This window comes from Perognathus longimembris, chromosome 4 (genome assembly GCF_023159225.1).
Source record: "Perognathus longimembris pacificus isolate PPM17 chromosome 4, ASM2315922v1, whole genome shotgun sequence".
NCBI classification, from domain to species: Eukaryota; Metazoa; Chordata; class Mammalia; order Rodentia; family Heteromyidae; genus Perognathus; species Perognathus longimembris.
This window is the reverse complement of record NC_063164.1, coordinates 73,045,268-73,071,160: the sequence shown is the minus strand read 5'-3', so window position 1 is coordinate 73,071,160 and position 25,893 is coordinate 73,045,268. Positions and strand designations below refer to the sequence as shown.

The window sequence follows — 25,893 nt, the reverse complement described above, 5'->3', positions numbered from 1 at the left end:
TACCCTGTGTCTCTCAAATTTGGTATTCCCTTTCAATTTCCTACTTCTAATACCAGTATACACGGTTTCCAATATACTCAGATAAGATTACAGAGATAGTGTAGGTACAACCACAGGAAGGTGATACAAGGACATCATCAATATTAGAAGCTACAGATACACATGGGATGTTGAAAGTAGTTACAAGTGTGATATAACAATCATTTCCATAACATGGAGCTCATTTCACTTAGCATCATCTTATGTGTTCATAAGGGTACAGCTATTGGGCTCTTGTGATGCCCTGCTATAACTTGCCTAAACCTGTACTAATTATTCCCAATAAGGGAGACCATAGAGTCCATGTTTCTTTGGGTCTGGCTCACTTCACTTAGTATAATTTTTTCCAAGTCCTTCCATTTCCTTACAAATGGGGCAGTGTCATTCTTTCTGATAGAGGCATAAAATTCCGTTGTGTATATGTACCACATTTTCCTGATCCATTCGTCTACTGAGGGGCATCTGGGATGGTTCCAGATTCTAGCTATGACAAATTGTGCTGCGATGAACATTGTTGTGCTGGTGGCATTACTGTGATTTTGTTTGTGTTCTTTTGGATAGATACCCAAAAGTGGGGCTGCTGGGTCATGGGAGAGTTCTATATTTAGCCTTCTGAGGAATCTCCATACTGCTTGCCAGAGTGGCTGAACCAGTTTACATTCCCACCAACAATGAAGTAGGGTTCCCTTTTGGCCACATCCCCTCCAACAATTGTTGTTGTTAGTTTTCTTGATATAGGACAGTCTTACTGGGGTGAGATGGAATCTCAATGTTGTTTTGATTTGCATTTCTTTTATGGCCAGTGATGTAGAGCACTTTATCATATGTCTCTTGGCCATTCTCATTTCCTCATCAGAGAAGTCTCTTTGTAAGTCTTTAGCCCACTTGATGAGGGGGCTATTGGTTCTTTGCGGTTTTGTTTTGGAAGAAGGTAATTTTTTTAGTTCTGCATATATTTTAGAGATGAGGCCTTTGTCCATTGAATGGCAGGTAAAGATCTCCCAGTCTGTGGGCTTTCTGTTTATCTTACGAGCTATGTCCTTTGCCATGCAGAAGCTCTGCAGTTTGATGCAGTCCCATTAGTCCAACCTTTCTTTGATTTGTATCCTTTCTGGGTCATTGTTAAGGAAGTTCTGTCTTGCGCCAAGGAGCCCAAGTGTTTCTCCTACTCCTTCCTTTAGTGTTTTCAGGGTGTCTGTTTTGATTTCGAGGTCTTTAATCCATTTGGAATTGATTTTGGTGCAGGGTGATATATAAGGATCTAGTTTCAGTTTGTTTCATGTGTTGACCCAGTTTTGCCAGCACCATTTGTTAAAGAGGCTATCTTTCTTCCAAACTATTGTTTTAGCTCCTTTATCAAAGATTAAGTAGGCGTAGTTCTGTGGGTTCATTTCTGGGTCTTCAATTCTGTTCCATTGGTCTTCAGGCCTGCTCCAGTGCCAATACCAAGCTGTTTTTATTACTATAGCTTTATAATACAGCTTGAAGTTGGGTATTTTAATTCCTCCAGCACTGTTCTTTCTGCTTAGGATTGTTTTTGCTATTCTAGGTCTTTTATTGTTCCATATGAATTTCTGGATTGCCACATTCGGTCTTTAAGGCTCATTTGGAATCATGATATAAATAGTCTTATTAGAACTTAATAGAAAACATATTGGTGATATATTCTCAATAAAAAGTTTTTTTTGTTTTGTTTTGTTTTTTTTGGCCAGTCCTGGGGCGTGGACTCAGGGCCTGAGCACTGTCCCTGGCTTCTTTTTTGCTCAAAGCTAGCACTCTGCCACTTGAGCCACAGCGCCACTTCTGGCCGTTTTCTGTATATGTGGTGCTGGGGAATCGAACCCAGGGCCTCATGTGTATGAGGCAGGCACTCTTGCCACTAGGCCATATCCCCAGCCCTCAATAAAAAGTTTTAACAATCATTTAGCTTATTGTTATATTCACAGTAATTCAAGAAATATTTGAGATCTATTTAGTTATATTAATTTACCACTATTAAAAAATAACAATAATTGAACTGCTGAGTGAATCTAAGCTTATGTCTTTGATCATTTCCCTAATACAAATGCATATGGCTCAGGTACTTTAACTTGAAGATTATAAGCATTATCTTGTGAATACATATTTCCAATTGCTGTCTCTTGATGCAGGTTAATTTAAAATCAATTATAATTCTTGATCTGCTGATAAGGTATAAATAAAGCAAAATAATTTATCACTAATGTTCAGTTGAAGTGGAAGTATCCTGCATCCAAACAACCTAATTAATGACATAATAATTTCTGTTTGAAATACTTATTCCATACTGCATTGAACAGGATTAGATATTATCTGTTTAGTGTATGTGTAGAAAAGTTTTCTGTAACTTTGAGTGCATATTTGACACATATCTTACTGAGTAAAAGTGAGCTCAATGCAGAACTTTCACATTATGATTTCTCAGTTGTTAAACCTATGATTAAAGCTACTTGAATAGCATTCTAGCCAGGAAAAGAAAAAAAAATAGGATCATGGTAAGAATGCATAGTGTTTCTTTGTAACCTATGGTGCCGTAATAACCAAAGATAAATCCAAATGTCCAAATAACTTAATATATTACCTGCTACTTAGTGGCTGCTCAATTAAATGTAAATAAAGCAAAAGTTGGTTCAGGAGGAAATAAATTATACTAACATTGTTTTCTCTCCTATGGGTGTAAAACTGTTTTGCAAAGTAGAATAATAGTCAATAGTACATTTTTTTCAGAATTTTAATGAATTTACAAGTAAACATTCTCAATCTGAATTAGAGTGTATGTTGGTTTCTCTGACTCTAAAGGTAATATTTCATGTTCCAAAATGAACCTTCATAAGCCCTTTTATTCTCCAAAGGAATCAAGTGTTCTTCAGATGTAAAATGAAACACCATGGTTTATTTTGAATGCATGGTGATTGAATAAATGTGCATTCCCAATAATACCCATAATTTTATCTCTCTTACTACTAATATTCATCCAACATGAGCATATTTTATGCTGGTCAAAACCAACACCTCTATTAAACTGTAGTTTGCTCCAGTCAATATTTTTCTCATTCAAACATTTACTTTCAGCAATCCTAAAACTCTAGAGATCTAAATATAGGCAACCTCAAGTTGAAAAAATTCACAGCTAAAACTAACATATACTCTCTGCCAATCTGTGCACCAGCTGTGGATTAAAATGTGCTGAAAAGCAGAACATTTTGTCTCTGCAATGATCAAGTAGTCTCTTGCAACATATACAACTCTTCATTTAACAAGAGGAGGTAGAGGATGACAGGGGGAAAACAACTTCAGTAATTTTGAGGTGTCCATAAGGTGCTGAAATTCACTTTTTTAGTATAATCTGGTATTTAAACAAAAAAATGAGATTATTAAATAGAGACAGAAAGAATCATGATCACCGAATCAGATCCTTGGAAGGAGAGTAACTTTTTGACTTTGCAAATTACTTTCAGATTTGCTTACTGTTTATTTTCTAGAAAACATTTCAGTATACTTGTTCAAATGAGTTCATATCTGTGGAGACCTATAAATTACATATAATTGTATGGTATTGGAAGAAAATGACAGATTTGTTGCAGGGGCAAGTATTAGCCAAAGATATCCTTTAATTAAAACATGTCATTGCCTTTTGGTATTAGCATCATACACAGGAATATATAAATTAATTTAATGTTAATGACATTAAATGGCTCAAACTTGTTCTATAGATGATTATTTTTTATTCATTCATTTTAAATGGCCTCAAAAACTGAACAGGGATTATGTAGCACATAAGATTTACTTTTTTTTCGTTCACATTTATATTTTTATTATACTTCTGATAGTGTATAAATGTGTAAATGAATGAACCAGGTTCTAAGCCACAATCTAAAATATTAACTTACAAACATGTTAAATACTTAGAAAACAATTCTGAAGACTAAAGGTAATATATATGTATACTGATATCCATTCTTGAAAAGAAAAACAATGCTATGGCTTCGCTATCTGCTGATGTTACTGAATTTAACACATATGTAGCCTTACTTCAATGCTATATTATTAATCCTGTCATGAAAGAAATGCTTGAAAAATACAGAATTCTTTCTTATACAAAAACATAAAACAGGTACATAACTAAACTGGGTTGAAATTTTATTCATTTTTAAACATACTTGATATTTCTGGCTTTATGGCATTGGGTTGCCATTTCTAAAATTTAAGTCACAAGAACACCCACAAAAAGAAGTATAAGTACAGCACTGGTGGCTCATGCCCATAATCATAGTTACTCAGGAGGCTGAGATCTGAGGACTGCCATTTGAAGCCATCCTGGGCAGGAAAGTCCATGAGACTCTTAACTCCAATAAATAATAAACCACTCAGAAAAACCTGGAAGTGGTGCTGTGGCACTGTGGCTCAAGTGGTAAGAGTACTAGCCTTGAGCACAAAAATGATCAAGGACAGCACCCAGGCCCCAAGTTCAAGCCCCACGACCATAAAAAAAAAGTATGATTATGCCACACATCAAATTATGAGTGATTCATTCCCATGAAAACTCCAAAATATTTAGGAAAAACAGTAGTAATACTAAACAGAACCACTAATCACCTCCTGTGATGCTACATAAAACAATGTTAACAATTTGGTTTCTCTTTTCAAACACACTTGTTCTAATTTTTTTTTAATTAGCCTATGATACTTTCCTATTTCTCCCCTAAATAGTAAATCAAGTAAGTAAATCAAGACCCTTTGTCTAAAGGAAAAAAAAAATCACTTGGAGATTCCTTTTTTTTTTTTTTTTTTGTCTGTTTCACAGAATATTTCTTAAGAATGTGACAACTTGAAGCTGGGCATCAGTGGTTCATGCCTGTAATCCTAGCTGCTCAAAAAGCTAAGATCTAAGGAACACAGTTTAAAGACAGGCTAGGCTACAAAGTCTAGGATATTTTTATCTTCAATTAACCACCAAAAAAAACAGAAGTGAAGCTGTGGCCCAGCTGGTACAGTACTAGCCTTAAGCAAAACAAGCTCAGAGACAGGGCCTGAGCCCTGAATTCAAGTTCCAGGACTGGCACAACAACTAAGAAAAGAGAACCTGAATCGTCTCCCCAACAAACTCAGTAGAAAATCAGTAATAAACCTTAGTTCTCAGTTTCGTTAACTTCCAGCCAATTCGTATATTCAAAAGAAATATTTTTTAAGAAAAATTTAATAATTTATAACTGACTTGTTTCTTTGACAGTCTAAACTTTAGTAAGTCTCATAAAACTACCATTTAAATTAAACTTGATTTTCATCCAAATTAATCTTTTTTTTTTTTTTTTGAGGATTGAACTCAGGGCTTTATATGTGCTAGGCCAGTGTCCAACCACTTGAGCTATAATAGCCCATTTTACTTTTATAAGGATTTTCTCCAATTTTAGCTTAAATGGAAAGGTTCATATTTATAAAGTGAGAATAATTTGTCACCAATTATGATAAAATAATTTTTATATATTATTTTCTATCTTTTCTAATTGTTTTCCAAGATAAAGTCACTTCTAGCTAAATAAATATTCATGCAACTGAGTTAAGCCTCTGCTATAGGCACTTGATGACTAAAGATTTTCAAAGGTTTACACAAAAGCACTAAATTTTGGAATTAGCTAAAAGCAACTTAAAATGCCTCTTGCAATTTTAACTATAAATAAAAATAAGACAAAAGCTGAGTTAATTTTAGAAGAGCATTTCTAGTCACAAATAAATAAGAGTTATTTAGTATTACAGAAAACATTTAACTGTAAAAAACTTATATGAAAAAGTGTCCATATTTGAAAACAGCAAGAAGGATTAAAATAGAACACAGGATGGTAGTGAGCAGAGTCACAGAGCACACTAACGAGGTTTGTATAGTCAGTCCCACTGGAACATGTAGGGTCACATTCTTGAGGATCGATTTATACTTCATACTGTTCCACTGGCAGATATCCTTACTCTTGAAAGCACAAGGAGCTGCTACTTTGGATTGAGCCCAGCATTTCAAAACTAGAAACTCTTGGTCACAGTACATCAACAGATCTGGGTTGTTGATCACAATAAGTGTGTCTCCATCTTTGCTATGTGGCCGATGGTAGTGGTAGTGCACAGGTAAGAAGGAGTGGAAGCAATCAATGCACTGCACATCTTTTCTGGCATACATGAGAATTTCAGATTCCCTGGAGAGATAGTTGGGGGCTTCTATATTAAAGTGTTCTGAAACCACCACTGCCTCTGTTACGTTTTTCTCTCTTAATGAAGCCAGTTCATATGGATCCACAAAAAGTCCTGTTGGGATATAATGTTTAATTAAGAGTCGGCAGGTCTGCAAATCTTCGATGCTTTCTCCAAATTTTACTTTTATCACAAGGTCTCTGTGAAAACCATCTTTCAAAACTTCTTGCCTCAAAACAATTTCAGAACAAGTGGCCCTGATGCCATCGAAGAAGGGGACTTTGGAGAAGGCCGAGGCTAGGGTGTGGGCGAGCCCGGCCAACCAAAGGAGCAGCCAGGCCACTTCCCGGATAGCCACGAACGGGGCAGCTAGGACGCTGGAGCGCGGACGCCCGAGAGGGGCGTGAGGAGACTAGATGAGGATGCAGAGGGAGCCTGCACACGCCTCACTAGTCGGGCCACCACGGCTTGAGGGCCCGTACACGCACGCCAGTCCGTGGTCCATCGGCTCCCCGGATCTTCTCAGCCAGCAACTTCCACAGGCGCCAGGCGCCACTAGAGGCCAACTCCTGCCCTCTCGCCGGCCCCACGGTGTGCTCCACCGCCGCCACGCCCCCTCCATAAGATCTTACTTAAGAAGACCATATCCTATCCTGATCACTACCAATTGAAATACCATCACAAGAAAAAAAAAGACTTTAAATTGTTGACTATGACTCCATGCTGGAGATTTTCGTAGTAGCAGAATTGTCATATTTTTGTAGACATTTTTCTAGAAGCAGAACAATTTGTTTTAGTTGCTTAGCTCCTAAAAGTATAAGTTCTGTTGTTTTCTAGCCATATGGCAAAACAGAATAGCTGCTATCTAATCATAGAATGTATTATTTAGTTTTAATGAGCCAAAATTTAATCTCCTCTCCATTTTATAAATAAAACTGCATGTATTTTAATCAGATTGCTAGAAGTAATTATTATCCTCAGATGCAAAATGAAAATGTTATAATGAATGAAAACATAATAAATGAAAATGTTTCTTGGAATAGATGTATATCATACTATGCTACATCGATAATTTAGGTATTGTCTCGATGAAAATAAAGGAAAATCAATACTTTTGTACCACATGCCTAGCTTTAAAATGTGCACATCTAATTATCTTTAGTAGTTGTATGAAGAGGTTACCATTCAATGGGTTAGTTTATAAATACAATGCAAATGTATCAGTACCACCCTTTTCATCATTCTCCCGTGTCCCTCCCAACCCCATCAGTAAAAATGTGAAACTTTAAAAGTAGAAATGTAAACAATAAAACCGTGTATGAAATACTTTTCTATTATGACAGGATTTTGGAGCATGGTGGCACATGACTGTAAACCTAGCAGTCAGGAAGTTGAGACAGGAAGATCCTGAATCAAAGTCCGACCTTGGTTCTATAATGAGTTCCAGGTCCGTTTGGGCTACCTAGCAAGACCCTGTCTCAAGAGAAAAAAATGAAATAGATAAATAAAGTATGGGAATAAATAGAATTTTACGTTTGAAAAAATACTTTTTTTCTCTTAGCATGTCACTGTGAACTTTACAACTATTAATGTACATAAAAGATATATCATTATTCTTAATTTTCATATGAAATGTTTTCATAGCTTGAAATTGTTAGTCTTGCAACTCTTCAGGACTTCAAACCACACTCATGAATTCACATATCTACTAAGTACAAATACCAGAAATGCATTTCTGTATGTCAAGTATCTTCATATTGCCTAGGAAAATGTGGTACATATACTCAATGGAATTTTATGCCTCTATCAGAAATAATGACATTGCCCCATTCCTAAGGAAATGGAAGGACTTGGAAAAAATTATACTAAGTGAAGTGAGCGAGACTCAAAGAAACATGGACTCTATGGTCTCCCTCACAGGGAATAATTAGTACAAGTTTAGGCTAGTCACATCAGAGGATCACAAGAACTCAATAGCTATGCCCTTATGAACACATGAGCTGATAAGAGAAATGAACTCCACATTATGGAAACGAGTGTTATATCACTGATGTAATTATTTTCCACATGCCATGTGAAACTGTAGCTTTTTTTGGTTGATGACCCTCTTGTATCCCCTTCCTGTGGTTGCCCCCGTGCTATCACTGTATTTCATCTGAGTACCCTGAATATTGTATATACTGGTATTAGAACAACAGAAAGGAAAGGGAATATCAAAATTGAGAGACAAAGGATAAAAAGACAATTGACTCCAAAAGCAATACTTACAAAACCATTTGGTGTAAACCAACTGAACAACTCATGGGGGCAGAGAAAAAGGGGGCGGGAGGGGGGAGAAAGGAGGGAGGAAATAACAAATTGTACAAGAAATCTACCCACTGCCTTACATATGAAACTGTTAGCCCTCTGTACATCACTTTGACAATAAATAAGTAATTATTCAAAAAAAGAGAAAAATCATGGGCTGGGGATATGGCCTAGTGGCATATGTGCTTGCCTCGTATACATGAAGCCCTGGGTTCAATTCCCCAGCACCACACCTACAGAAAACGGCCAGAAGTGGTGCTGTGGCTCAAGTGGCAGAGTGCTAGCCTTGAGCAAAAAGAAGCCAGGGACAGTGCTCAGGACCTGAGTCCAAGGCCCAGGACTGGCAAAAATTAAAATAAATAAATAATTTTTTTAAAAAGAGAAAAATCTGATAGACTCTTTAAAAGAAAAATGGTATAGGCAATCAGTTTTACTAAAGGCAAAGAAAAAAGAAGAAAATAAGTACATGAATGACTGGAATTTAAAAATGAATGGTATTTCCTCTAATATCACTCAACCCTCCAAATCTAATCAAGACTCTAAATGTTAATTTCAGCAGAGCAAGACTATACTGAGGAAGTGGAGAGCAACACAGTATAGGTTAAGCACCACTTAAAAACAAACTATAATCAGCCCATCTCAATTGACATTTTAGAAATAATCTTGGTTTTTTTTTTTTTTACTGAGTTTTCTAGTTATTTCTCTCTAGCCAAGTTAAGTTATCTATTCCTAATTAACTTGCCTAAAGATACATCATTAATGTCCTATAGTAGAGCTACATTTTGTGTTTCTGCAGTTTTGAACGACAAAATATACAACACTCACCCTAATGAAACCATATCAAAAAGATCAGGTTATCTTTACACAAAATTCAACATTAAAAAAAAAAGAACTAGTGACATTTTTATTTAAATTTTAAATACTAAGTATTATGTAAAAATCAAAACCAAACATTAGTGGCTCCAGAGGATTTTTCTCTGAAAATAATATAGCTCCAAAAGAAAATGGGTCAAATGTTGAAGTTAATTAAACACTAGTTTAAACTCTCTGGGGATATAAAAATCCTTTCTGCTTTCACATTTCTTTTTACCTCACAGCTCCACTTGATGTTTCAAATCTCCTCTAGAACTACGTCTCTGAAGGTCACTGAAAAAAAATCAATGTTATTGATATACATATGAACATTTCTAACACATCTGATATTAGCAGCTATTAATATCAACATTTGGATTTTTTAAAGGCTAATTGGAGCTAGGCTAGGCCCATAAATCTGTAATCATATCTCCTCAGGAGGCTGAGATCTAAGAATCATAATTCACAGCCAGCCAAGGCAGAAAAATCCATGAGACTCTTGCTTCCAATTATTCACGTAAAAGCTGGAACTGGAGCTGTGGTTCAAGTGGTAGAAAGCTAATATTGAGCAAGAAGCTCAGGAATAGCACCTAAGGCCCTGAATTCAAGCACCAGATCTGGCACAGAAAGAGAAACAAAAAAGAAAGTCTAATCACCTACCTGGCTGATAATAAAATCTAGCAGTTTTTGCATGGTACTGGAGAGGAAAGTGGGATTTCTTGTGGCTCTTGGAAGAGGAGATGTAGATAGGAAACCAAGAAAGAAGAGCAAGGCAGAACTAAACATTTGAGGGACACATTGCTCTGCTTTTGCCTTCCCAGCTGCATGGAAATCAGCAAGTCTAGGCACACCCTTGGTTCTAAAACAACCATTACAATCCTAAAATACACTAACAGATTCAGTTTTTGCTTCCTTACATTTTTCCAAATGCCAGCATCTCCCCACGACACATGTAGAAACCTGGGGAGCTGCCTTGGGATTTCCATTTTAAGGTGTGTGACACATGGCATAGCATAGATTAAGAGGAAATCTTGTAACTGCAGTCTCTACCCTAATTTCCTGCTTAGAATCCATCATATGAAGGCCAGAATGATTATATCCATTGCAACTGAATGCTGAGTAAAGAGAAAAACAAGAGAGTAGCATGTTCAACATAAACGGATTTTGAGCAGGAAGACCTCTGAGCAGAGACAGACCTTGAGATGACAAGAGGGCAAAAGCCAGGGAAGAAGACTCAGAAAAAACTCCCCAGTGAACAAGAAACAGAAATGTGAGAGAAGATAAAAGCAGTTCTGATTTATCTGATTTATTTCACTAAGTGGAGTCCTTCCCAGCTTATTTTTAATATTTGCGTTTCTGTAAGTAATTCACATTAACAAGAGAGTTGGAAAACATGCAGATGAAACTATACATCACCTGAGGTTTTACCACCTGGAGATCATCACTAATATCATTTTCATATATTTCCACCCAATCTGTTCTCTTCCTGTGAATATGGAGCTGCGGATAAAAATATAAAATGGTTTTGTTTCATATGGTACATATGGTTGTATAAACCTTTTTTGCCTCAGTGAATTATGGTGAAGATTTTCCTAGTAACCCACGTTCTATAAAACGATTTATAGGTGACAGGGTCAAATATAATCTATGGTATGATAGTGATGGGCACCATGTGCATAGAAGAGATCACAGGAAAATGCTTCTTATCAGCCTGCTGGTAGCATTGGGACATGAATCTTTGCTGGGTTGAGCTACTATCCAGCCACCACCACCCATCTGACTTTGTATATTACAGAAACAGCCCATATCACCCTCATGCCTATGAGAGTGGATTTAATAGAACAAGAAATACCTCCTGCACTGTCCCAAACCTTTGATCTATACCTTCATCTCTCTGGCCTCCTGTGACAGATGCATCCTCTCCACCTCCATTTCTTCTGCCATGCCTTTCCTTTCTGCTTGTCCCTGTGGATGAGGTGCCAACATATCAAATTCCTGAGTCTGTTTCTATACTAAAATGTGTTAATGAAAACAAATCCATGTATGTTATTATCCTGCCTGATGACAACCTTCTCTACACACTGGGAGTGGATCTTTGGACATTTGTCATATTCAGTCAACAATTCTTCACTGGGCAACTCAGTACACATCAATTGCCATAAAACATGATGCTGACCTACATTCTAGTGAAAGGACAGAAAAAAATTGGAGATAAAATATAGTGAGTATAAAAGATGTTATCAAAGATTCAGAAAAAGAAAGAGAAGTTGAGATACAGGAGAGTTAGAAACCAGCATTAGTGATAGCAAGAAATCCATACTCTAAAAAGACCTGCAGCCACCCAGTAAGGATACTTGCATTCCCCAGGATATTGAAGAATTAACTGTCTACTACATCACAGGATAGGATTTGTGGGACTGTGCCATTGCTATGTTACAGATCTTTCTGTCCCACCAATGTATTTAATGTTCCTTCTCATTATAGTATGCCTACTGCCACTTTGCTCCAATCGCTTAAATACCAGACTGAATGAGTTAACGGATAGAACATGATAAGATGTATTTTGCTTTCCAGCCTGCAGCAGTTCAATACATAAATTATGTCTTTGATCCTGGCAACTTTGGCAACTTAAAAGATGTTTGAAATAGAAAAACAGGAAATGCCACAGAGAAATGTGTCTCTTTGTTTCTTTGGAGAAAAGCCTTCCCAACAGAAATGCTCAGCAGAACACAGTAAAATGTGCTACAGCTTAATCCTCAGCCAAGTCTTGCAGTTGAATTCCAGCTTTGTGTTCTACTTACTATGGTGACCTAAGATAAGTTTCTCACATACACATTGGACCTCTATAAAATAAATAATAATAATCTTGCAACATAGTTTTTTTGTTTTGTTTTGTTTTGTTTTGTTTTTGCCAGTCCTGGGCCTTGGACTCAGGGCCTGAGCACTGTCCCTGGCTTCTTTTTGCTCAAGGCTAGCACTCTGCCACTTGAGCCACAGTGCCACTTCTGGCCATTTTCTGTATATGTGGTGCTGGGGAATCGAACCCAGGGCTTCCTGTATAGAAGGCAAGCACTCTTGCCACTGGCCATATTCCCAGCCCGCAACATAGTTTTAAGAATGCAAAATAGTACATGCAAAGCCCTTATCACAGTGCTCATGTCTCATGTCAGTGTCATTTGATAAATAGTTGTTGCCATCAATTCTTAACAACCTTGTGGTAATTGAATTTTCATCCCTATTTTACCTGTACATTATCCTTATAGCATGCCAACCATGCTGAAGAGGTTAAATAACTTGCCCAGCAATAAATATAAATGTTTTACTCCAGAACCCTGCTATTATGTTTTGGAGTGCTGTAAGGGATTAAATGTACAATAGCATTTTAGCAATTTCCATAATCTTCATATCAAGTACAAGCCCAGTTCTTTGTATCTGTACGCTGGTACTGCAGTTTGAATTTACTGGTACTTGTTGAACTGCCTTATCTTTATTGCTCAAAGCTAGCACTGCACTACTTGACCCACAGTTCCACTTCTAGCTTTTTGCTGGTTAGAATGTCTCATGAACTTTCTTACCCAAGCTGGCCTTGTACCATGATTCTCAGATCTCAGCCTCCTGAGTAGCTATGATCTCAAGCATGACCCACTGGTGCCTGAGTAAGTACAAGATTATTTAAGGGACATATCCTTGGTTGAAAGAAGATTATGTATGTCAGAAGGTTCCTTAAAGTCAAGGACTATGTGTGGGACTATGAGAACTGACTTGCTAACAACTGTGAAAACTCACACAGGACTGAGCTCAAGGGTTGGTAGGCAAGTACGTAGAATAAAGAAGATGCAACCCAGTGGATTAGGGCCAGTAGAATGGACATACTATACGGAAGCCCAAAGGACATAAATGGCAGAACCAATGAAAGAGCCTTAGCAAACTGTTTTTCTTTCGCTTTGTAAGATGATGGGGGGAAAAAGCCCTGTTTTAAAATATAGTGCCAGTGATGGGTGCTGGTGGCTCCTGCCTGTAATCCTAGCTACACAGGAGGCGGAGATCTGAAGATCACTGTTACAAGTAAGCCCAGGCAGGGAAATCTCTGAGATTCTTATGTCTCATCTCATATACTCAGAGAAAGCCAGCAGTTTAAGTGGTAGAGTGCTAGCCTTGAGCAAAAGAAGCTCGGGATGGTGCTCAGGCCTTGAGTTCATGCTCTAGGACTGGCAAAAATAAAAAAAGTAAAATGACAATATCCTAAGTACTAACCTAGATTACCAAAGAGTCAGGAGTCGTCTTGGAGCCAAGGGGGCTGCAATGGGGGGGTGGGGGGCAGGGAATGGTAGAGATAAAAATTAAAAATTATCATGCTCAAGTCCTGAGGCTGATATCCAGATAGCTTTGTTTTGGACAAAGCCAACACAGGCACAGATGAAAGAAGTGCTTTTTGGGCTTAGTAACAGATAGCAAAGATACTAGAAGGTCGGCATAAAAGCCAAGTAATGGTGACTAGATCCATCATACACCAAAGTGTCTTGATTCCAAGTGCCACAGTTAGGCATGATGGTGATATTTGGCTTGTTTCCTATTCCAGTCAAGGTTGCTTCAGGAATGAACAGGAAATTGAGTTTGCATCAGAAAACTTCACTGGTCACATACAGAAGTTCTACAATAAGAGAGGAGAAATTGAGTTCTAAATTGAACCTCCACTTACTCATCAGGATATATTCACAAAAAGATGACAAATAGGGACCTGGATGAGACCATGACAAAGCATCTAGTAAAAAGTAAAGTCATGATGGAAAGGGATCTCTTTAGCATATTATTACACACAAGTAACATTGGCTGAAGATCTGTTCCCTGCAAAACAATATTTTGAACCTGAGTCCCTGTTGAAGTTTAGTTTAGGCTGCATAACAAGTTTTGGGCATAGAATTCTACTTGATTTTTGAGAATTTTTGGACATTAGAGTATCTAAATATCTAGTAGTTGCAATAGAGAGAACACTGCACTGGCCGATTTCAGGGACTCCTTGATATTCAAGTGACTTTAACGTAAAGCTGTCCTATCCCATGTGCATCTCTCTGGAAGCAGAGCAAGCTACATAGGATAGGAGGAAGATGTGCTTGACAGGGTTGTAAGTATTACACATCCATGAATAGCTACAGTGGAGTTGGGGGAAACAGAAGTAGAATCAAAGTTTATTTCTACAGTGTTTGATAACACTGGAAGCACTAGATAGAACTATCAAAGATGTTTCTCCAGGTTATCCAATCACCTTTGAAAATGAAGATGTTTTCCATCCATAGCATTCTCATACTGCCATACTGGAAACTTCCCCAGCTTAGCCCTTCTAAAATTATTTTTGATTTCCACTGGGAGACTTTTTGAACCAGTTTCTGGATCTCTTCTATGTGACATACATGACATAATTATTCTTTCATCATTTTTACCCCCTGAGAAACAATACTATTCTCCAGGAATACTGTGTTCCTCACTGAAGTTTTAGATTTAATTTTTTTTCAAGAATTCTTGGAGATTTTTTTGGCAAAGAATGATATTGAGAAGATATTGTCTAGCAACTATGTTGGCTCATTGTTGATGCTTTGCTGCTCCCAGGCCTTCACAGTAGACAAAGCTTGGAAAGGCATCTATTAATGTGAGTGTGTGTGTGTGTACATTTATACACACATATATAATGTATGTGTATACACATATATATTTATGATGTGTATGTATTGAAAACTTTGGGGATCATTAGTTTCTTTCTTTCTTTCTTTGTAACTCTGATCCCATACTTGGATCCTTAGTATCATTACTTATCTGATCATCCCACTATGTAGGCAGCCCCCTTCACCAGCTTCCCACAACTAGCATGATTACCTCACCAAATTATAGCTCTAATCTCAGGCATATGTCAGAGTGCTCCAGTGGCGGAGCTCCCTTCTTCACACATTTGAATACCCACAATATAGCAATTTGCTTGCATATAAATAGAAGAAATGTGTCTGTAACTTCGAATATCTATGAACTGTATTTTGTCTTTCAATATTTTAAGGAGTCGAAGTAGTTATTATTCAGTTTCTAGTAGAGAATAATCTTCTCTATTATACATGTTCAATTACATTTGTCGGGTTTATAGTCTGGTGAATAACTTCATGTGTTCCAAATTCTTTCTATGATCTTATAACATACAGTTATGTGTAACTGTATATATATATATATAGTTATGTGCGCATATGTGTGTAGATACATATGTATGTGTATGTATGTATGCGTATATATGTATTTACTATACAGCAAGTTAAGAAGGGCTTTTATATTTTTAAAGGCTTGTGAAAAAATATATGTGTCAGAGACCATATGTGATTCAGAACAACTTTAGTATTTACTATCTGGATCTTTCCAGAAAAAAACTTTGCCAGCCCTGGTCTGAGGTACCTGCTGCTTTGCCAATTTGGCTAACTCACATTCTGATAGCTGCTTACATAAAATGAAATAACTGGCTGGGAATATGGCCTAGTGGCAAGAGAGCTTGCCTCGTATACATGAAGCCCTGGGTTCAATTCCCCAGTACCACATATATGGAAAACAGCCAGAAGTAGTGCTGTGGCTCAAGTGGCAGAGTGCTAGCCTCTAGCAAAAGGAAGCCAGGGACAGTGCTCAGGCCCTGAGTCCAAGGCCCAGGACTGCCAAAAAAAAAAAAAAAAAGATAAAATGAAATAACTTTCTGAGATTCTTTAGGTTTCAAAGGCTCTAAATAAGTGGAAAGCAATCAACAAAACTGTCATCATATCAAAATGGAGATAGCAGATAACTTTTTAAAGTCATCAATGAAGGCAGTATAGTGTAAGACAAAAATCTAAATCACTCTATTCCTTACCTGAGGTGATTGACTCAAGCTCCACTTGTGTCCAGTTTGCACCTCATGAGCAGAAGCCTGTCCTCCAATAGTATTTATTTCAATCAGCATCATCTGTCAATGCCTAATGCTTGATTATGAGAGCTTGTACAACTATAGAATTGAGTGTAACCAAATTTCAAATTCAACACCAAGGCCATGATAAGCCAAAATATAGATGATCACAAGAATTATATAACCTGGGACTGGTGTCATCAAGAAAACAGGGTCATTTTTTCTGAGTTACATGTTAAAAATTAACAGAGCGGGAGGGCCTAATTGCAACTTCTAGACTACTAGAGCATTTACTTATTAATCAGCCTTGCATATTTGATTGATTGTTTTTTATCAGAAACTCATAAGCCAGATTTGTTAGAAGCACAATTAAGTTTCTTGATACAAGCAAAGAAACCTCATTTATATTAACAAAAGGAAAAATAAAATGCATAGAAACTGTCCCAAAGCTACTGTATAACAAAGGCACACTGGATACAATTTCTTCACCAACACAAAAGAAAGAAAATCTATAACCAGCATTATTTATCAGTTTAAGGATATTAATCCTGTGTTCTACATATTATGATTTCCCTGCTCTAAAGGATAAAAAAATCTCTCTTTTGGAAGAAACGTTTTAAATAGCTGCAGTCTGTCCCCTTTATTTCCCTTCTTACTCTCAGTGCCCCTAGACAGTTGGAGGCACATAAAGCAAAGGGAATATGGTGCAGGAGGAGCAGTGGGGGGGAGGGGGGGGAAGAACCAACAAAAAATAAACAATTTTCACAGGGCCATGAATTCATATTCCACTATTAGTTTATATTCTCACTTAACAGCTTGAGCTGAAATGTGAGTTTCAGTGCAATGATCATACTAATTGTCTTGAATAATTCAGGTTTTATTACTCTCTTGGGCTTCTCTGGAGCCTGGCTGCTGTAAGCCATGTTTGCTATTTCAGAACCCACAACCTGATGATACTCCATGCTGAAACAACATGGTGAGCTGAAGTGGCTTGTTTGTTAGCTGCAGTCCAAACAGGAGAAATGTGAGTGTGGTAGCCTGTCCAAGGAACACACTGCTGTGAAGTGCAATTCCCACACCAGACTGGAGTCTTACCTGTGTTGTAGAACACTGCCATATTCACGCTCCTTTACAAGGATCAAGAACACTATAAACCATAACTCCATTTTTTCTTCAGTATAAGAGAGAAATTTGAAAGCTGTTGATGACTTGAAAAAAACCTTGGAAGAAGAAAAAATAGCAAAAAAAATTAAAGAATACCTCACTCAACTGCCTTGTCTGCGTAATAACATTGAACATGACTGTCAGTCTGAAGACATATTAGCTCATTTAGGTAATTAGTGTGAGCAGCATGTTTCTCTACTTATTCCATTCAATTATAGGGTTCTCACTTTGTCATTACTGGAGTGTCTTAATGTGACTTGTAATTAGTGTAATTACAATCCAATGTTAATTATATCTGCCACTTAGACATAATTTTATATAGTAATGGTCTCTAATCTCAATAACCTTATTATGTTGTTTATTCAAACAGGAATTAAGTCTTCTTTCATGCGTCAAATATAGAGATTACAAAAAAGAACTGCTTGTGTCATTTTGATAGTTATGATAAGAGAACCTCTGAAATAGCAAAATCATATTTGAGACAATGCCTGCATGTGCAAACAATTATAGCAGCTCCTCCCTGTTTCCAGAAATATGCCGACATGTCTCCAAATAGCTGCATTTGGAGACAGTTCTAGCCTTGACTTGCTTGTGAATTCTAGGAAGAAGTAATGCATGTACATCTAGAAGAAGCCTATTACTGTTGTTCAGTTTATTAGAATACCAAATACACTCATTGCTGACCATTTAATGGACCATTGCTTTGAATAACTAACCATTGTATACATTGTAATATAACTTCCCATTCGAAGATTCCATTATCTTTAAAGTGCTTTTAAATATACTATTTGTTAATCCAGGAAACAACTTCACAGGAACAGAAATGCCAGGTACCAGATCATTGGAATAGATTAGAAATAATATAAAGGACAATGACCATGATAACTAAGGAAAAGGAGAGTCACTGATCAAGAGCCAATTTAACAGAACCATTAAGAGTAGAAACTCGGGGCTGGGGATATAGCCTAGTGGCAAGAGTGCCTGCCTCGGATACACGAGGCCCTAGGTTCGATTCCCCAGCACCACATATACAGAAAACGGCCAGAAGCGGCGCTGTGGCTCAAGTGGCAGAGTGCTAGCCTTGAGCAGGAAGAAGCCAGGGACAGTGCTCAGGCCCTGAGTCCAAGGCCCAGGACTGGCCAAAAAAAAAAAAAAAAGAGTAGAAACTCAGCAGTTACATGTATAATGGTTAGATCCCAGAAATTGTCATGCTGGCTGGCATTCAGTACCCTTTAGTAAGTTGCCTAACTCCTCATTTAGTATCTCCACCATAGGTTACTAGGTGATAGAAAAATTATATAGCAACTCTTGGCATGAACTAAAAAACAACAGAGAGAGAAGCAGTGGCTCAAGCCTATAGTAAAGATTGTAGGGGGAAAAAATAAAAGTTTAAGAGACTGTATCTAAATGATGGTTGAATACAGTGGCAAGCACTTGTAATTCCAGGAGCAGGAAAAGCATGATGGCTGTTTGCCATACCATGAACCTATTTCCAGAGACTCAAGGTTGTAGGATCACAGGCCAGGCCAGTTCAAGGAATGAGGGAAGTTACTTAGCTAATAACCTGAAAAAGGGGACGAGAAGCCTGATTCAACTGTTAGGGCATTTAGTAAATCTCTAGTACAAAAAAAAACTACAATACTCACTGCTGTTATTACTACTCATAACAGCACTCTTGTCTCTTGATTTGGGATACTATGGTTTTTCACATTAACCATACCACTTTCTTATACATTGTATATACTAATTAGTAAGTAAAAATTGGATCTCCATCTTGTATATTTTTATGTTCATATAGCATATTCACTTAGAAATAGATAACCCTGACCAAAGACTATCCAATAAAACTAAAAGGAAAATACTTCAGCCAACTCAGTTGTTATAATGCAAACCATGAAATTCCCTGGGAAAAGATTCAGTGTTTTATAGCTTGATACTAACACCAACACTTCACACTTCTTGACATACTCAGAGCATTACATCTTGTTACTATAGCATTTCACAAATCCTCAAAAACTTAACATAGCCAAATGCAATCACATATGCAAAATATTCTTTTCTCTTAGACCCACAAAAATGTTAGTTGTTTCTTATTTAATAGATCTCGGGATCTACCTTGTTGATAAAAATATTAAGTAGGAATGTTACAACTTAAAAAATGTTTCTTTTTGTACTCCTTCATTTCCTTTAAGTTCAAGTTCTTTGCTAATTTCCCAGAGATAAATAGCATGTATATTAGGTTTTGAAACAGTATAGCATTTTTGACATGTGATACCTTCACTTATAAAGCTGAAAATACTGAATATTCCTTTAAACAATTCAGTAATAAATAAGTACATTGGTTTTGCTACTAACTTCTGTAGGCTAACAACACAACAATAATATCAATAATTAGCAGTACATTCCTAGGCATGTTCTTTTTAGGCTATTTAAACAATTCTCAGGTTAAAGAAATATCAGCTGTGTGGTAAAATGTAAACTGGAAGAAAAGATAGGCTTTCCAGCAGTTAAAACAATATTAACACAACTGATTGGGAAGTCTTTAGAATAGGCAGTGTTGCCAGGCAACTGGTCATTAAATATTAACTAGCAGCTCTTCAGACTTTTGTTTTATTTAAAATTATTTACATGCAGCTCTGTGACAGTTTTGCTGAATATATGAAAACCACAAAATGAAGTCAGTTCTTCCTTTTCAATCCATGGAGCAGCTGTAGTGACCCACTACAGACCTGAAGCTTCAGTGAAATGTGCAGATGAATTCTCATTCTCAAACCAAGCTTTCACAAAAAGGCATCAGTTTTCGATGTCAGGTACCCAAAGACAGAAGAACCTTCACACTGCACTAGGATTAAGAAGTTATTCACTTGTTTTCTGTGTGGTCCATACTCCAAAGTACCCAATGATGACAACAAAATACTATTCTTAAGTGAACAAGCCTTCATTATTGTGGAAACACTATTCTAGAGCATTATCGGAATGTAGTTAAAAGAAATGGAGGCAATATACTTATGGAAAAAATTCCAAGGGGAATGAGACAAGATGCATAGTGGGAAGTGTCCTTGGTCAGAGATTAGCGGCATACTTCCATTTCTAGTTTGATAATTGGCTAAGTTGTTTACTTTGACAGTTCATTTCTCCATGTGCTTGCTACTTTCCCTATTTTAAGTGACAGTTTGTGAGATATTTGTTTTAATGTTTGGAGTTTTTATGAAACTGCACATACTAACATGAGGTAGCATTACCTAAAGCTTTGGAATCCAACATCAAGGGGCTCAAATCCAGGCTTTACTTCCCAACTGACCTGTTAGTTGCTTACCTTCACTAAGACTTGGTCTCTTTATCAATAAGATAGTGATAACAGCAGCACGTTGGGAGGATTATAGAAGATAATACATTGTATAAAGTACTCAGCAGGCCATGGGCTCAAAACTGGAAGCTCCTATTATTAGAATTGGCTGTAATAAAGTCTCGATTTTATGCTATTTGAATTGGGAAATAACTGGAAGGTTCTAAATTAGAATACATCCTTTATTTTTTGGAAGAGCATTCTGTTCTTAAGAAAATGAAGTATAGGGCTGGGGATATAGCCTAGTGGCAAAGAGTGCCTGCCTTGGATACACGAGGCCCTAGGTTCGATTCCCCAGCACCACATATACAGAAAACGGCCAGAAGCGGCGCTGTGGCTCAAGTGGCGGAGTGCTAGCCTTGAGCGGGAAGAAGCCAGGGACAGTGCTCAGGCCCTGAGTCCAAGGCCCAGGACTGGCCAAAAAAAAAAAAAAAAAAAAAAAAAAAAAAAAAAAAAAAATGAAGTATAGAACGTATGGATAATATACAGAGAAATATTGGAAACTGTCGTCCATCTAGTGAAGGAAAATGGATGATAATATGGATTAGTTAAAATGGAATTGGTGACAGGTGAACAGATTCTGGCTGTATTTTGGATGTGTCATCAAGCAGGCTGATGGATCTGATAGGAGATGTGAGAAAAAGAAGGATCCAGGTTTTGAGCTGGAGTCATTGTGAGGATATTGATGTGGCATAGCAGATGCTGTGGTGCTCTCAAGTCATCCAGCCTTCAAGAGATTATTTGTTCTTAATTATTTACTATAAGAAAATATATATTTGTACCTGTGTATGCAAACTCATATATATTAATATTCATACACTTGTATATATTTATATGTATGTTTATATATACATATCCATTTATATTTCTTGCACATGAGAGCCAGCTAAGAAACTCCAAGTTCACATGGTAGGCAATGAAAAAGGAAAGATCAAGAGCAAAATGGAAGTCCACAGAATAAATCAAATGTGTCATCTTTAACTATTTCTTTCTTGCAAAGAAGCCTCAAGACTGCATTCATAGCCTTCCAAGTAAACAGAGCTTATTTTAAGTCAAATGATTAGAAACTTTAATTGTATCAGTAAATATCTGTTACAGAATGGGTTAATGCATATTGAACATTTACATTAACTATAGCATAACCAAGTTCACAAGTCAAAAAGCTTCATGACCCCTGTCTTATTGGTACAACAATAACATACAGAACAAGAAGAGAAATCCATCTATGTAAATTTGACTTCATTAAGGTTAATAAATATTGTACCTCCACAGTAACTATCTAGAAATTGAAAAGATAACCTTAGAATAGATGAAATTTTCTCTAAATCATTGTATAAGAATATATAAACAATTGTTAAAGTTTAACAATAAAAAATAACCTCCTAGAAAAACTGAGTAGACATTGCTCTATCAAAACCACTCTTTCTCCTGTAAGATAGCAACAATCAAATAATAGCAATAATAAAAAGCCTTCATAATTGATTTTGTATTTAATAGTGTGGTCATCTTGAAAAACAATCTAGTAATTCCTTCAAAGATTCAGGAAGAAATTTCCATATGATATAGAAAGTATACATAAGTCCACGTTAAAAAAAAAGTCTGTACATGGCATAAAATCCATGAAGGAGAGCTACAGTATGTTTACTTTACGAGCAGAATCCCAGTTCTAGGTACAGGATTCACATGTGATGCTTGAATGAGTGCTTGCTTAATGCATGAACGTTATCTTCCATAGAAGATGTACATCCAGCAACTCTTATATTTATATAGAATATAAATTACATGTTCATTCCAATGTCTCTGACTCAAACTTATTTTATTTGTATTTTTTCTTTATTGTCAAAGTGAATTACAGAGGGGTTACTGTTTCATATGTAAGGCAGTGAGTACGTTTCTTATCCAACCTGTTACCTCCTCCCTCATTTCCCCCTCCTCCCTCCCCTTTCACCCTCCCCCCTTCCCCCATCGACACCTCCCATCCAGGTGAAACAGTACCCTTTTTTTTCTTTTTTCTTTTCTCTCTTGTATTCCCTCCCCGTGGTTTTACCCCTTCTATTGCTGTATCTGATTTTAGTACCCTGGATACTGTATATATGTATATTAGAACTAGGGAAGGCAAAGGGAATACCAAGATGAAGAGACAAAGGATAAAAAGGCAAACTAGGGGGCTGGGGATATGGCCCAGTAGCAAGAGTGCTTGTCTCGTATACATGAGGCCCTGGGTTCAATTCCCCAGCACCACATATGCAGAAAATGGCCAGAAGTTGAGCTGTGGCTCAAGTGGCAGAGTACTAGCCTTGAGCAAAAAGAAGCCAGGGACAGTGCTCAGGCCCTGAGTCTAAGCCCCAGGACTGGCCAAAAAAAAAAAAAAAAAAAAAAGACCAGCTATTCCGAAAGCAATACTTACAAAATCATGGTGTAAACACAAACCTATTTTAACATTATCATTTCTTACACAAAGGTTGAGAGAACTATTTCATGTTCTTTGTGCTTCAGTATTCTGGCTCACAACTATTAGCTCTCTAACTAGAATATGGCCTTTGCTATAATAGGAAAACTATGCGTTTTCCTGAGTGTTTATTTCCTATCATTAACTTTTGAATGGTTCAGCATGATTCTTAATCCAATCAGCATCAAAGCTTCCCGTGAAATGTTGTCACCTTACAATTAGTGAACCTCCAAGATGTAATCTATAATGAGAAATCCAATGGTCAGAGATCTCCACAAATGAGTACATAGAAAAGCTTATGAAAAAACTTTGTCTCTGAGATTCTCCTCTAGTCACTCTTGTTACGAAAATAAAAATCCAAAAAGGAATCCCAAATAATGACTTTCCATTCTGCTTCTCTCTTCTGCTATGATTTCCTCTTTTCCCACAGTAAGACTTGGTAAGTTATTCACCTTGCTTCTCAATAAGCTCCTACTCTGTAACTTTCCCTTCTAGGTAGAATGGTTATGTCTATATTTTTTTTCTTTCTGAATATCCTGCTTTCATCTTAAAACAAATAAATATATATCTTAAAATTAAATATTGAAATGAAAGCTTAAAGAACAGATCTAAAGATTAATTAATAAGACATTTATCTGCTAAATCTGTGCTAGGAAAGTTTGCTTTGATTTAAAGCTTATTTTCCTCAAAGATATTGTCAAAATATTAAACAATCAATTTTACAAAACATACATTGCTTATACCATATTCCTGAATACTACAGCGTCCCTGAGTTTACAGTATAAGTATAGGGAAAAGATTTGTGAGCAAAAGTATATTGAGTATAGACCAATATTCAGAAATTAAAATGATCCCAGAAATCAGACACACCATGCCCTGGATCTTTGATCCTTAAAAATTTAATCAAATCACTTAATCTTGCATTTTTTTCCACATTGTAAAAGTAGAGATTATATCTATCCTTTCATATGGAAAAACATAGGATAGCTTTGTAAAACCTAGAAATGAAAAGTACCATATGAATTAGGATCTGAAGGGACAGAGTGGTTCAGGAACCTTACCACAAAATGCTTGTCTGTGAAAGAGACAAGTTAAAAGAATTCATGGGTTACCTGAATTATGCCTATAATTCTAGCTACTTAGAATGCAGATAATTGAGGTTCCATGTCAGCCCAGGTAGGCAAATCCTTGAGACTCTCATTTCTAATTAATCAGCAAAACACTGGAATTTTGGCTCAAGTGGAAGAGTGTTAGCCATGACTGAAAAAGCTGGACAAGAGATGAGAGCCTGAGTTGAAACCATAGACCACACACAAACACACACACACACACACACACACACACACACACCCCACCACCACCACCACCACCACCACCACACCACATATGTAGGGACAGAGAAGGATTTAGAGACATGAAACTTTCTGAAGTAGATGGTATTAAGATTGTCAATAGCATGGAATCCAGCAAGGAAAGAAAGAGATATAAAAACTTGAAATATAAAATATCATCCCAATAATAATATGCCCTTACCTAATAGAATAAAAGCTTTTTGGAGAAAAGAAGTAGATTTAAAGGTAACAAATAAACGTCAGATTCAACTATGTAAAGTCACAAGACAAACAGAAAGGAAAAGATTATATATGGAGCATGGTCCAAATGTATTAAGAATAGGCCAAAGAGCAAAATGAGAAGTTCTGGTTATTTCTTTTCCTTAGATACTGTCAGAATTTCCTTGTTTATTTAGAACACACTCACTACACTTTTTGATTTCTTCTACAAATCTTGAGCATATGGTGCTACTTTATAGGTACGAAGAGCCTAAGTGTTACTGAACTAAAATTTCTGATTCTGTTTGACATGAAACTTGATAAAAAGTTTGGACTTTCTGCTCCTTAAAATTAAAATTTGGGTAGTTTATTTCCCTGATATTTATTTTTCCAAGAGAAAATCTTCCGAAGTAATATCAGCTTTATATTTTCGTCAGTTCTCCTCCTGATTGTATTGATGTTACATTTCAAATCGAACCACTTGTATTGACTATGAAGGCATATATTTCCAGTATTTCTAAAGCACAGTATTTCCAATATTTCTAAAGCACAAATTGTTTTGGGATTGATGAAACAATGCAAGTAACTTCCTTCTTCATGTGAGTAGAAAGCTAATAGACATCTTATTTCTCTGGCTTCCAAACATATAGTCAATATTTTTCACAACTTCATAAAGTATAATGAGAATGTTACACTCATTTATAATTATGTAATTCAAAAATAGCACATTAATACATATAAATGAAATAAACTACACTTTATACTTGAATGATATAAATTGATATATATTATGAGAGATGTTTTTCTTCTCCAGAAGTAGAATAGCAGCATAGCTAAGGGGTTTAAATTTAAAGCACTAAAAGCTAAATCAAATTATACTTAGTGCTGGGAATGTGGCTTAGGGGTAGAGTGCTGGCCTAGCATGTACAAAGTACTGGGTTTGATTCCTCAGCACCATGTAAACAGAAAAAAACAGAAGTGGTGCTGTGGCTCAAGTGGTAGAGTGTTAGCATTGAGAAAAAAGAAGCCAGAGATTGTGCTCAGGTCCTGGCAGGACTGGCAAAAAATTATTCTTATATCTCATTACATA

General features: G+C 36.6%; 1 protein-coding gene across 1 annotated transcript; it reads right to left on the bottom strand.

Annotated features, from left to right (window-relative positions):
* Positions 1-5,576: 5,576 nt before the first annotated feature.
* Positions 5,577-11,379, bottom strand: LOC125350879 (phosphatidylinositol-glycan biosynthesis class X protein-like). The gene is made up of 4 exons (XM_048345759.1): positions 11,278-11,379; positions 10,746-10,893; positions 6,717-6,865; positions 5,577-6,646 (listed from the first exon to the last, which is right to left on the bottom strand). The coding sequence occupies exons 1-4, from the start codon at positions 11,377-11,379 to the stop codon at positions 5,834-5,836; spliced, it is 1,212 nt and encodes a 403-aa protein (XP_048201716.1). The 3' UTR covers positions 5,577-5,833.
* Positions 11,380-25,893: the final 14,514 nt, after the last annotated feature.

What these genes read in the sequence shown, in the direction of transcription:
- LOC125350879 (XM_048345759.1), bottom strand. Translation starts at nt 11,379, where the DNA reads ATGTTGGCACCTCATCCACAGGGACAAGCAGAAAGGAAAGGCATGGCA. An exon ending in AGGAGGCCAGAGAGATGAAG is followed by an intron (nt 10,894 to 11,277) that starts GTATAGATCAAA and finishes TTTTATCCGCAG; the next exon opens with CTCCATATTCACAGGAAGAG. An exon ending in GACCACGGACTGGCGTGCGT is followed by an intron (nt 6,647 to 6,716) that starts GTACGGGCCCTC and finishes ATCCTCATCTAG; the next exon opens with TCTCCTCACGCCCCTCTCGG.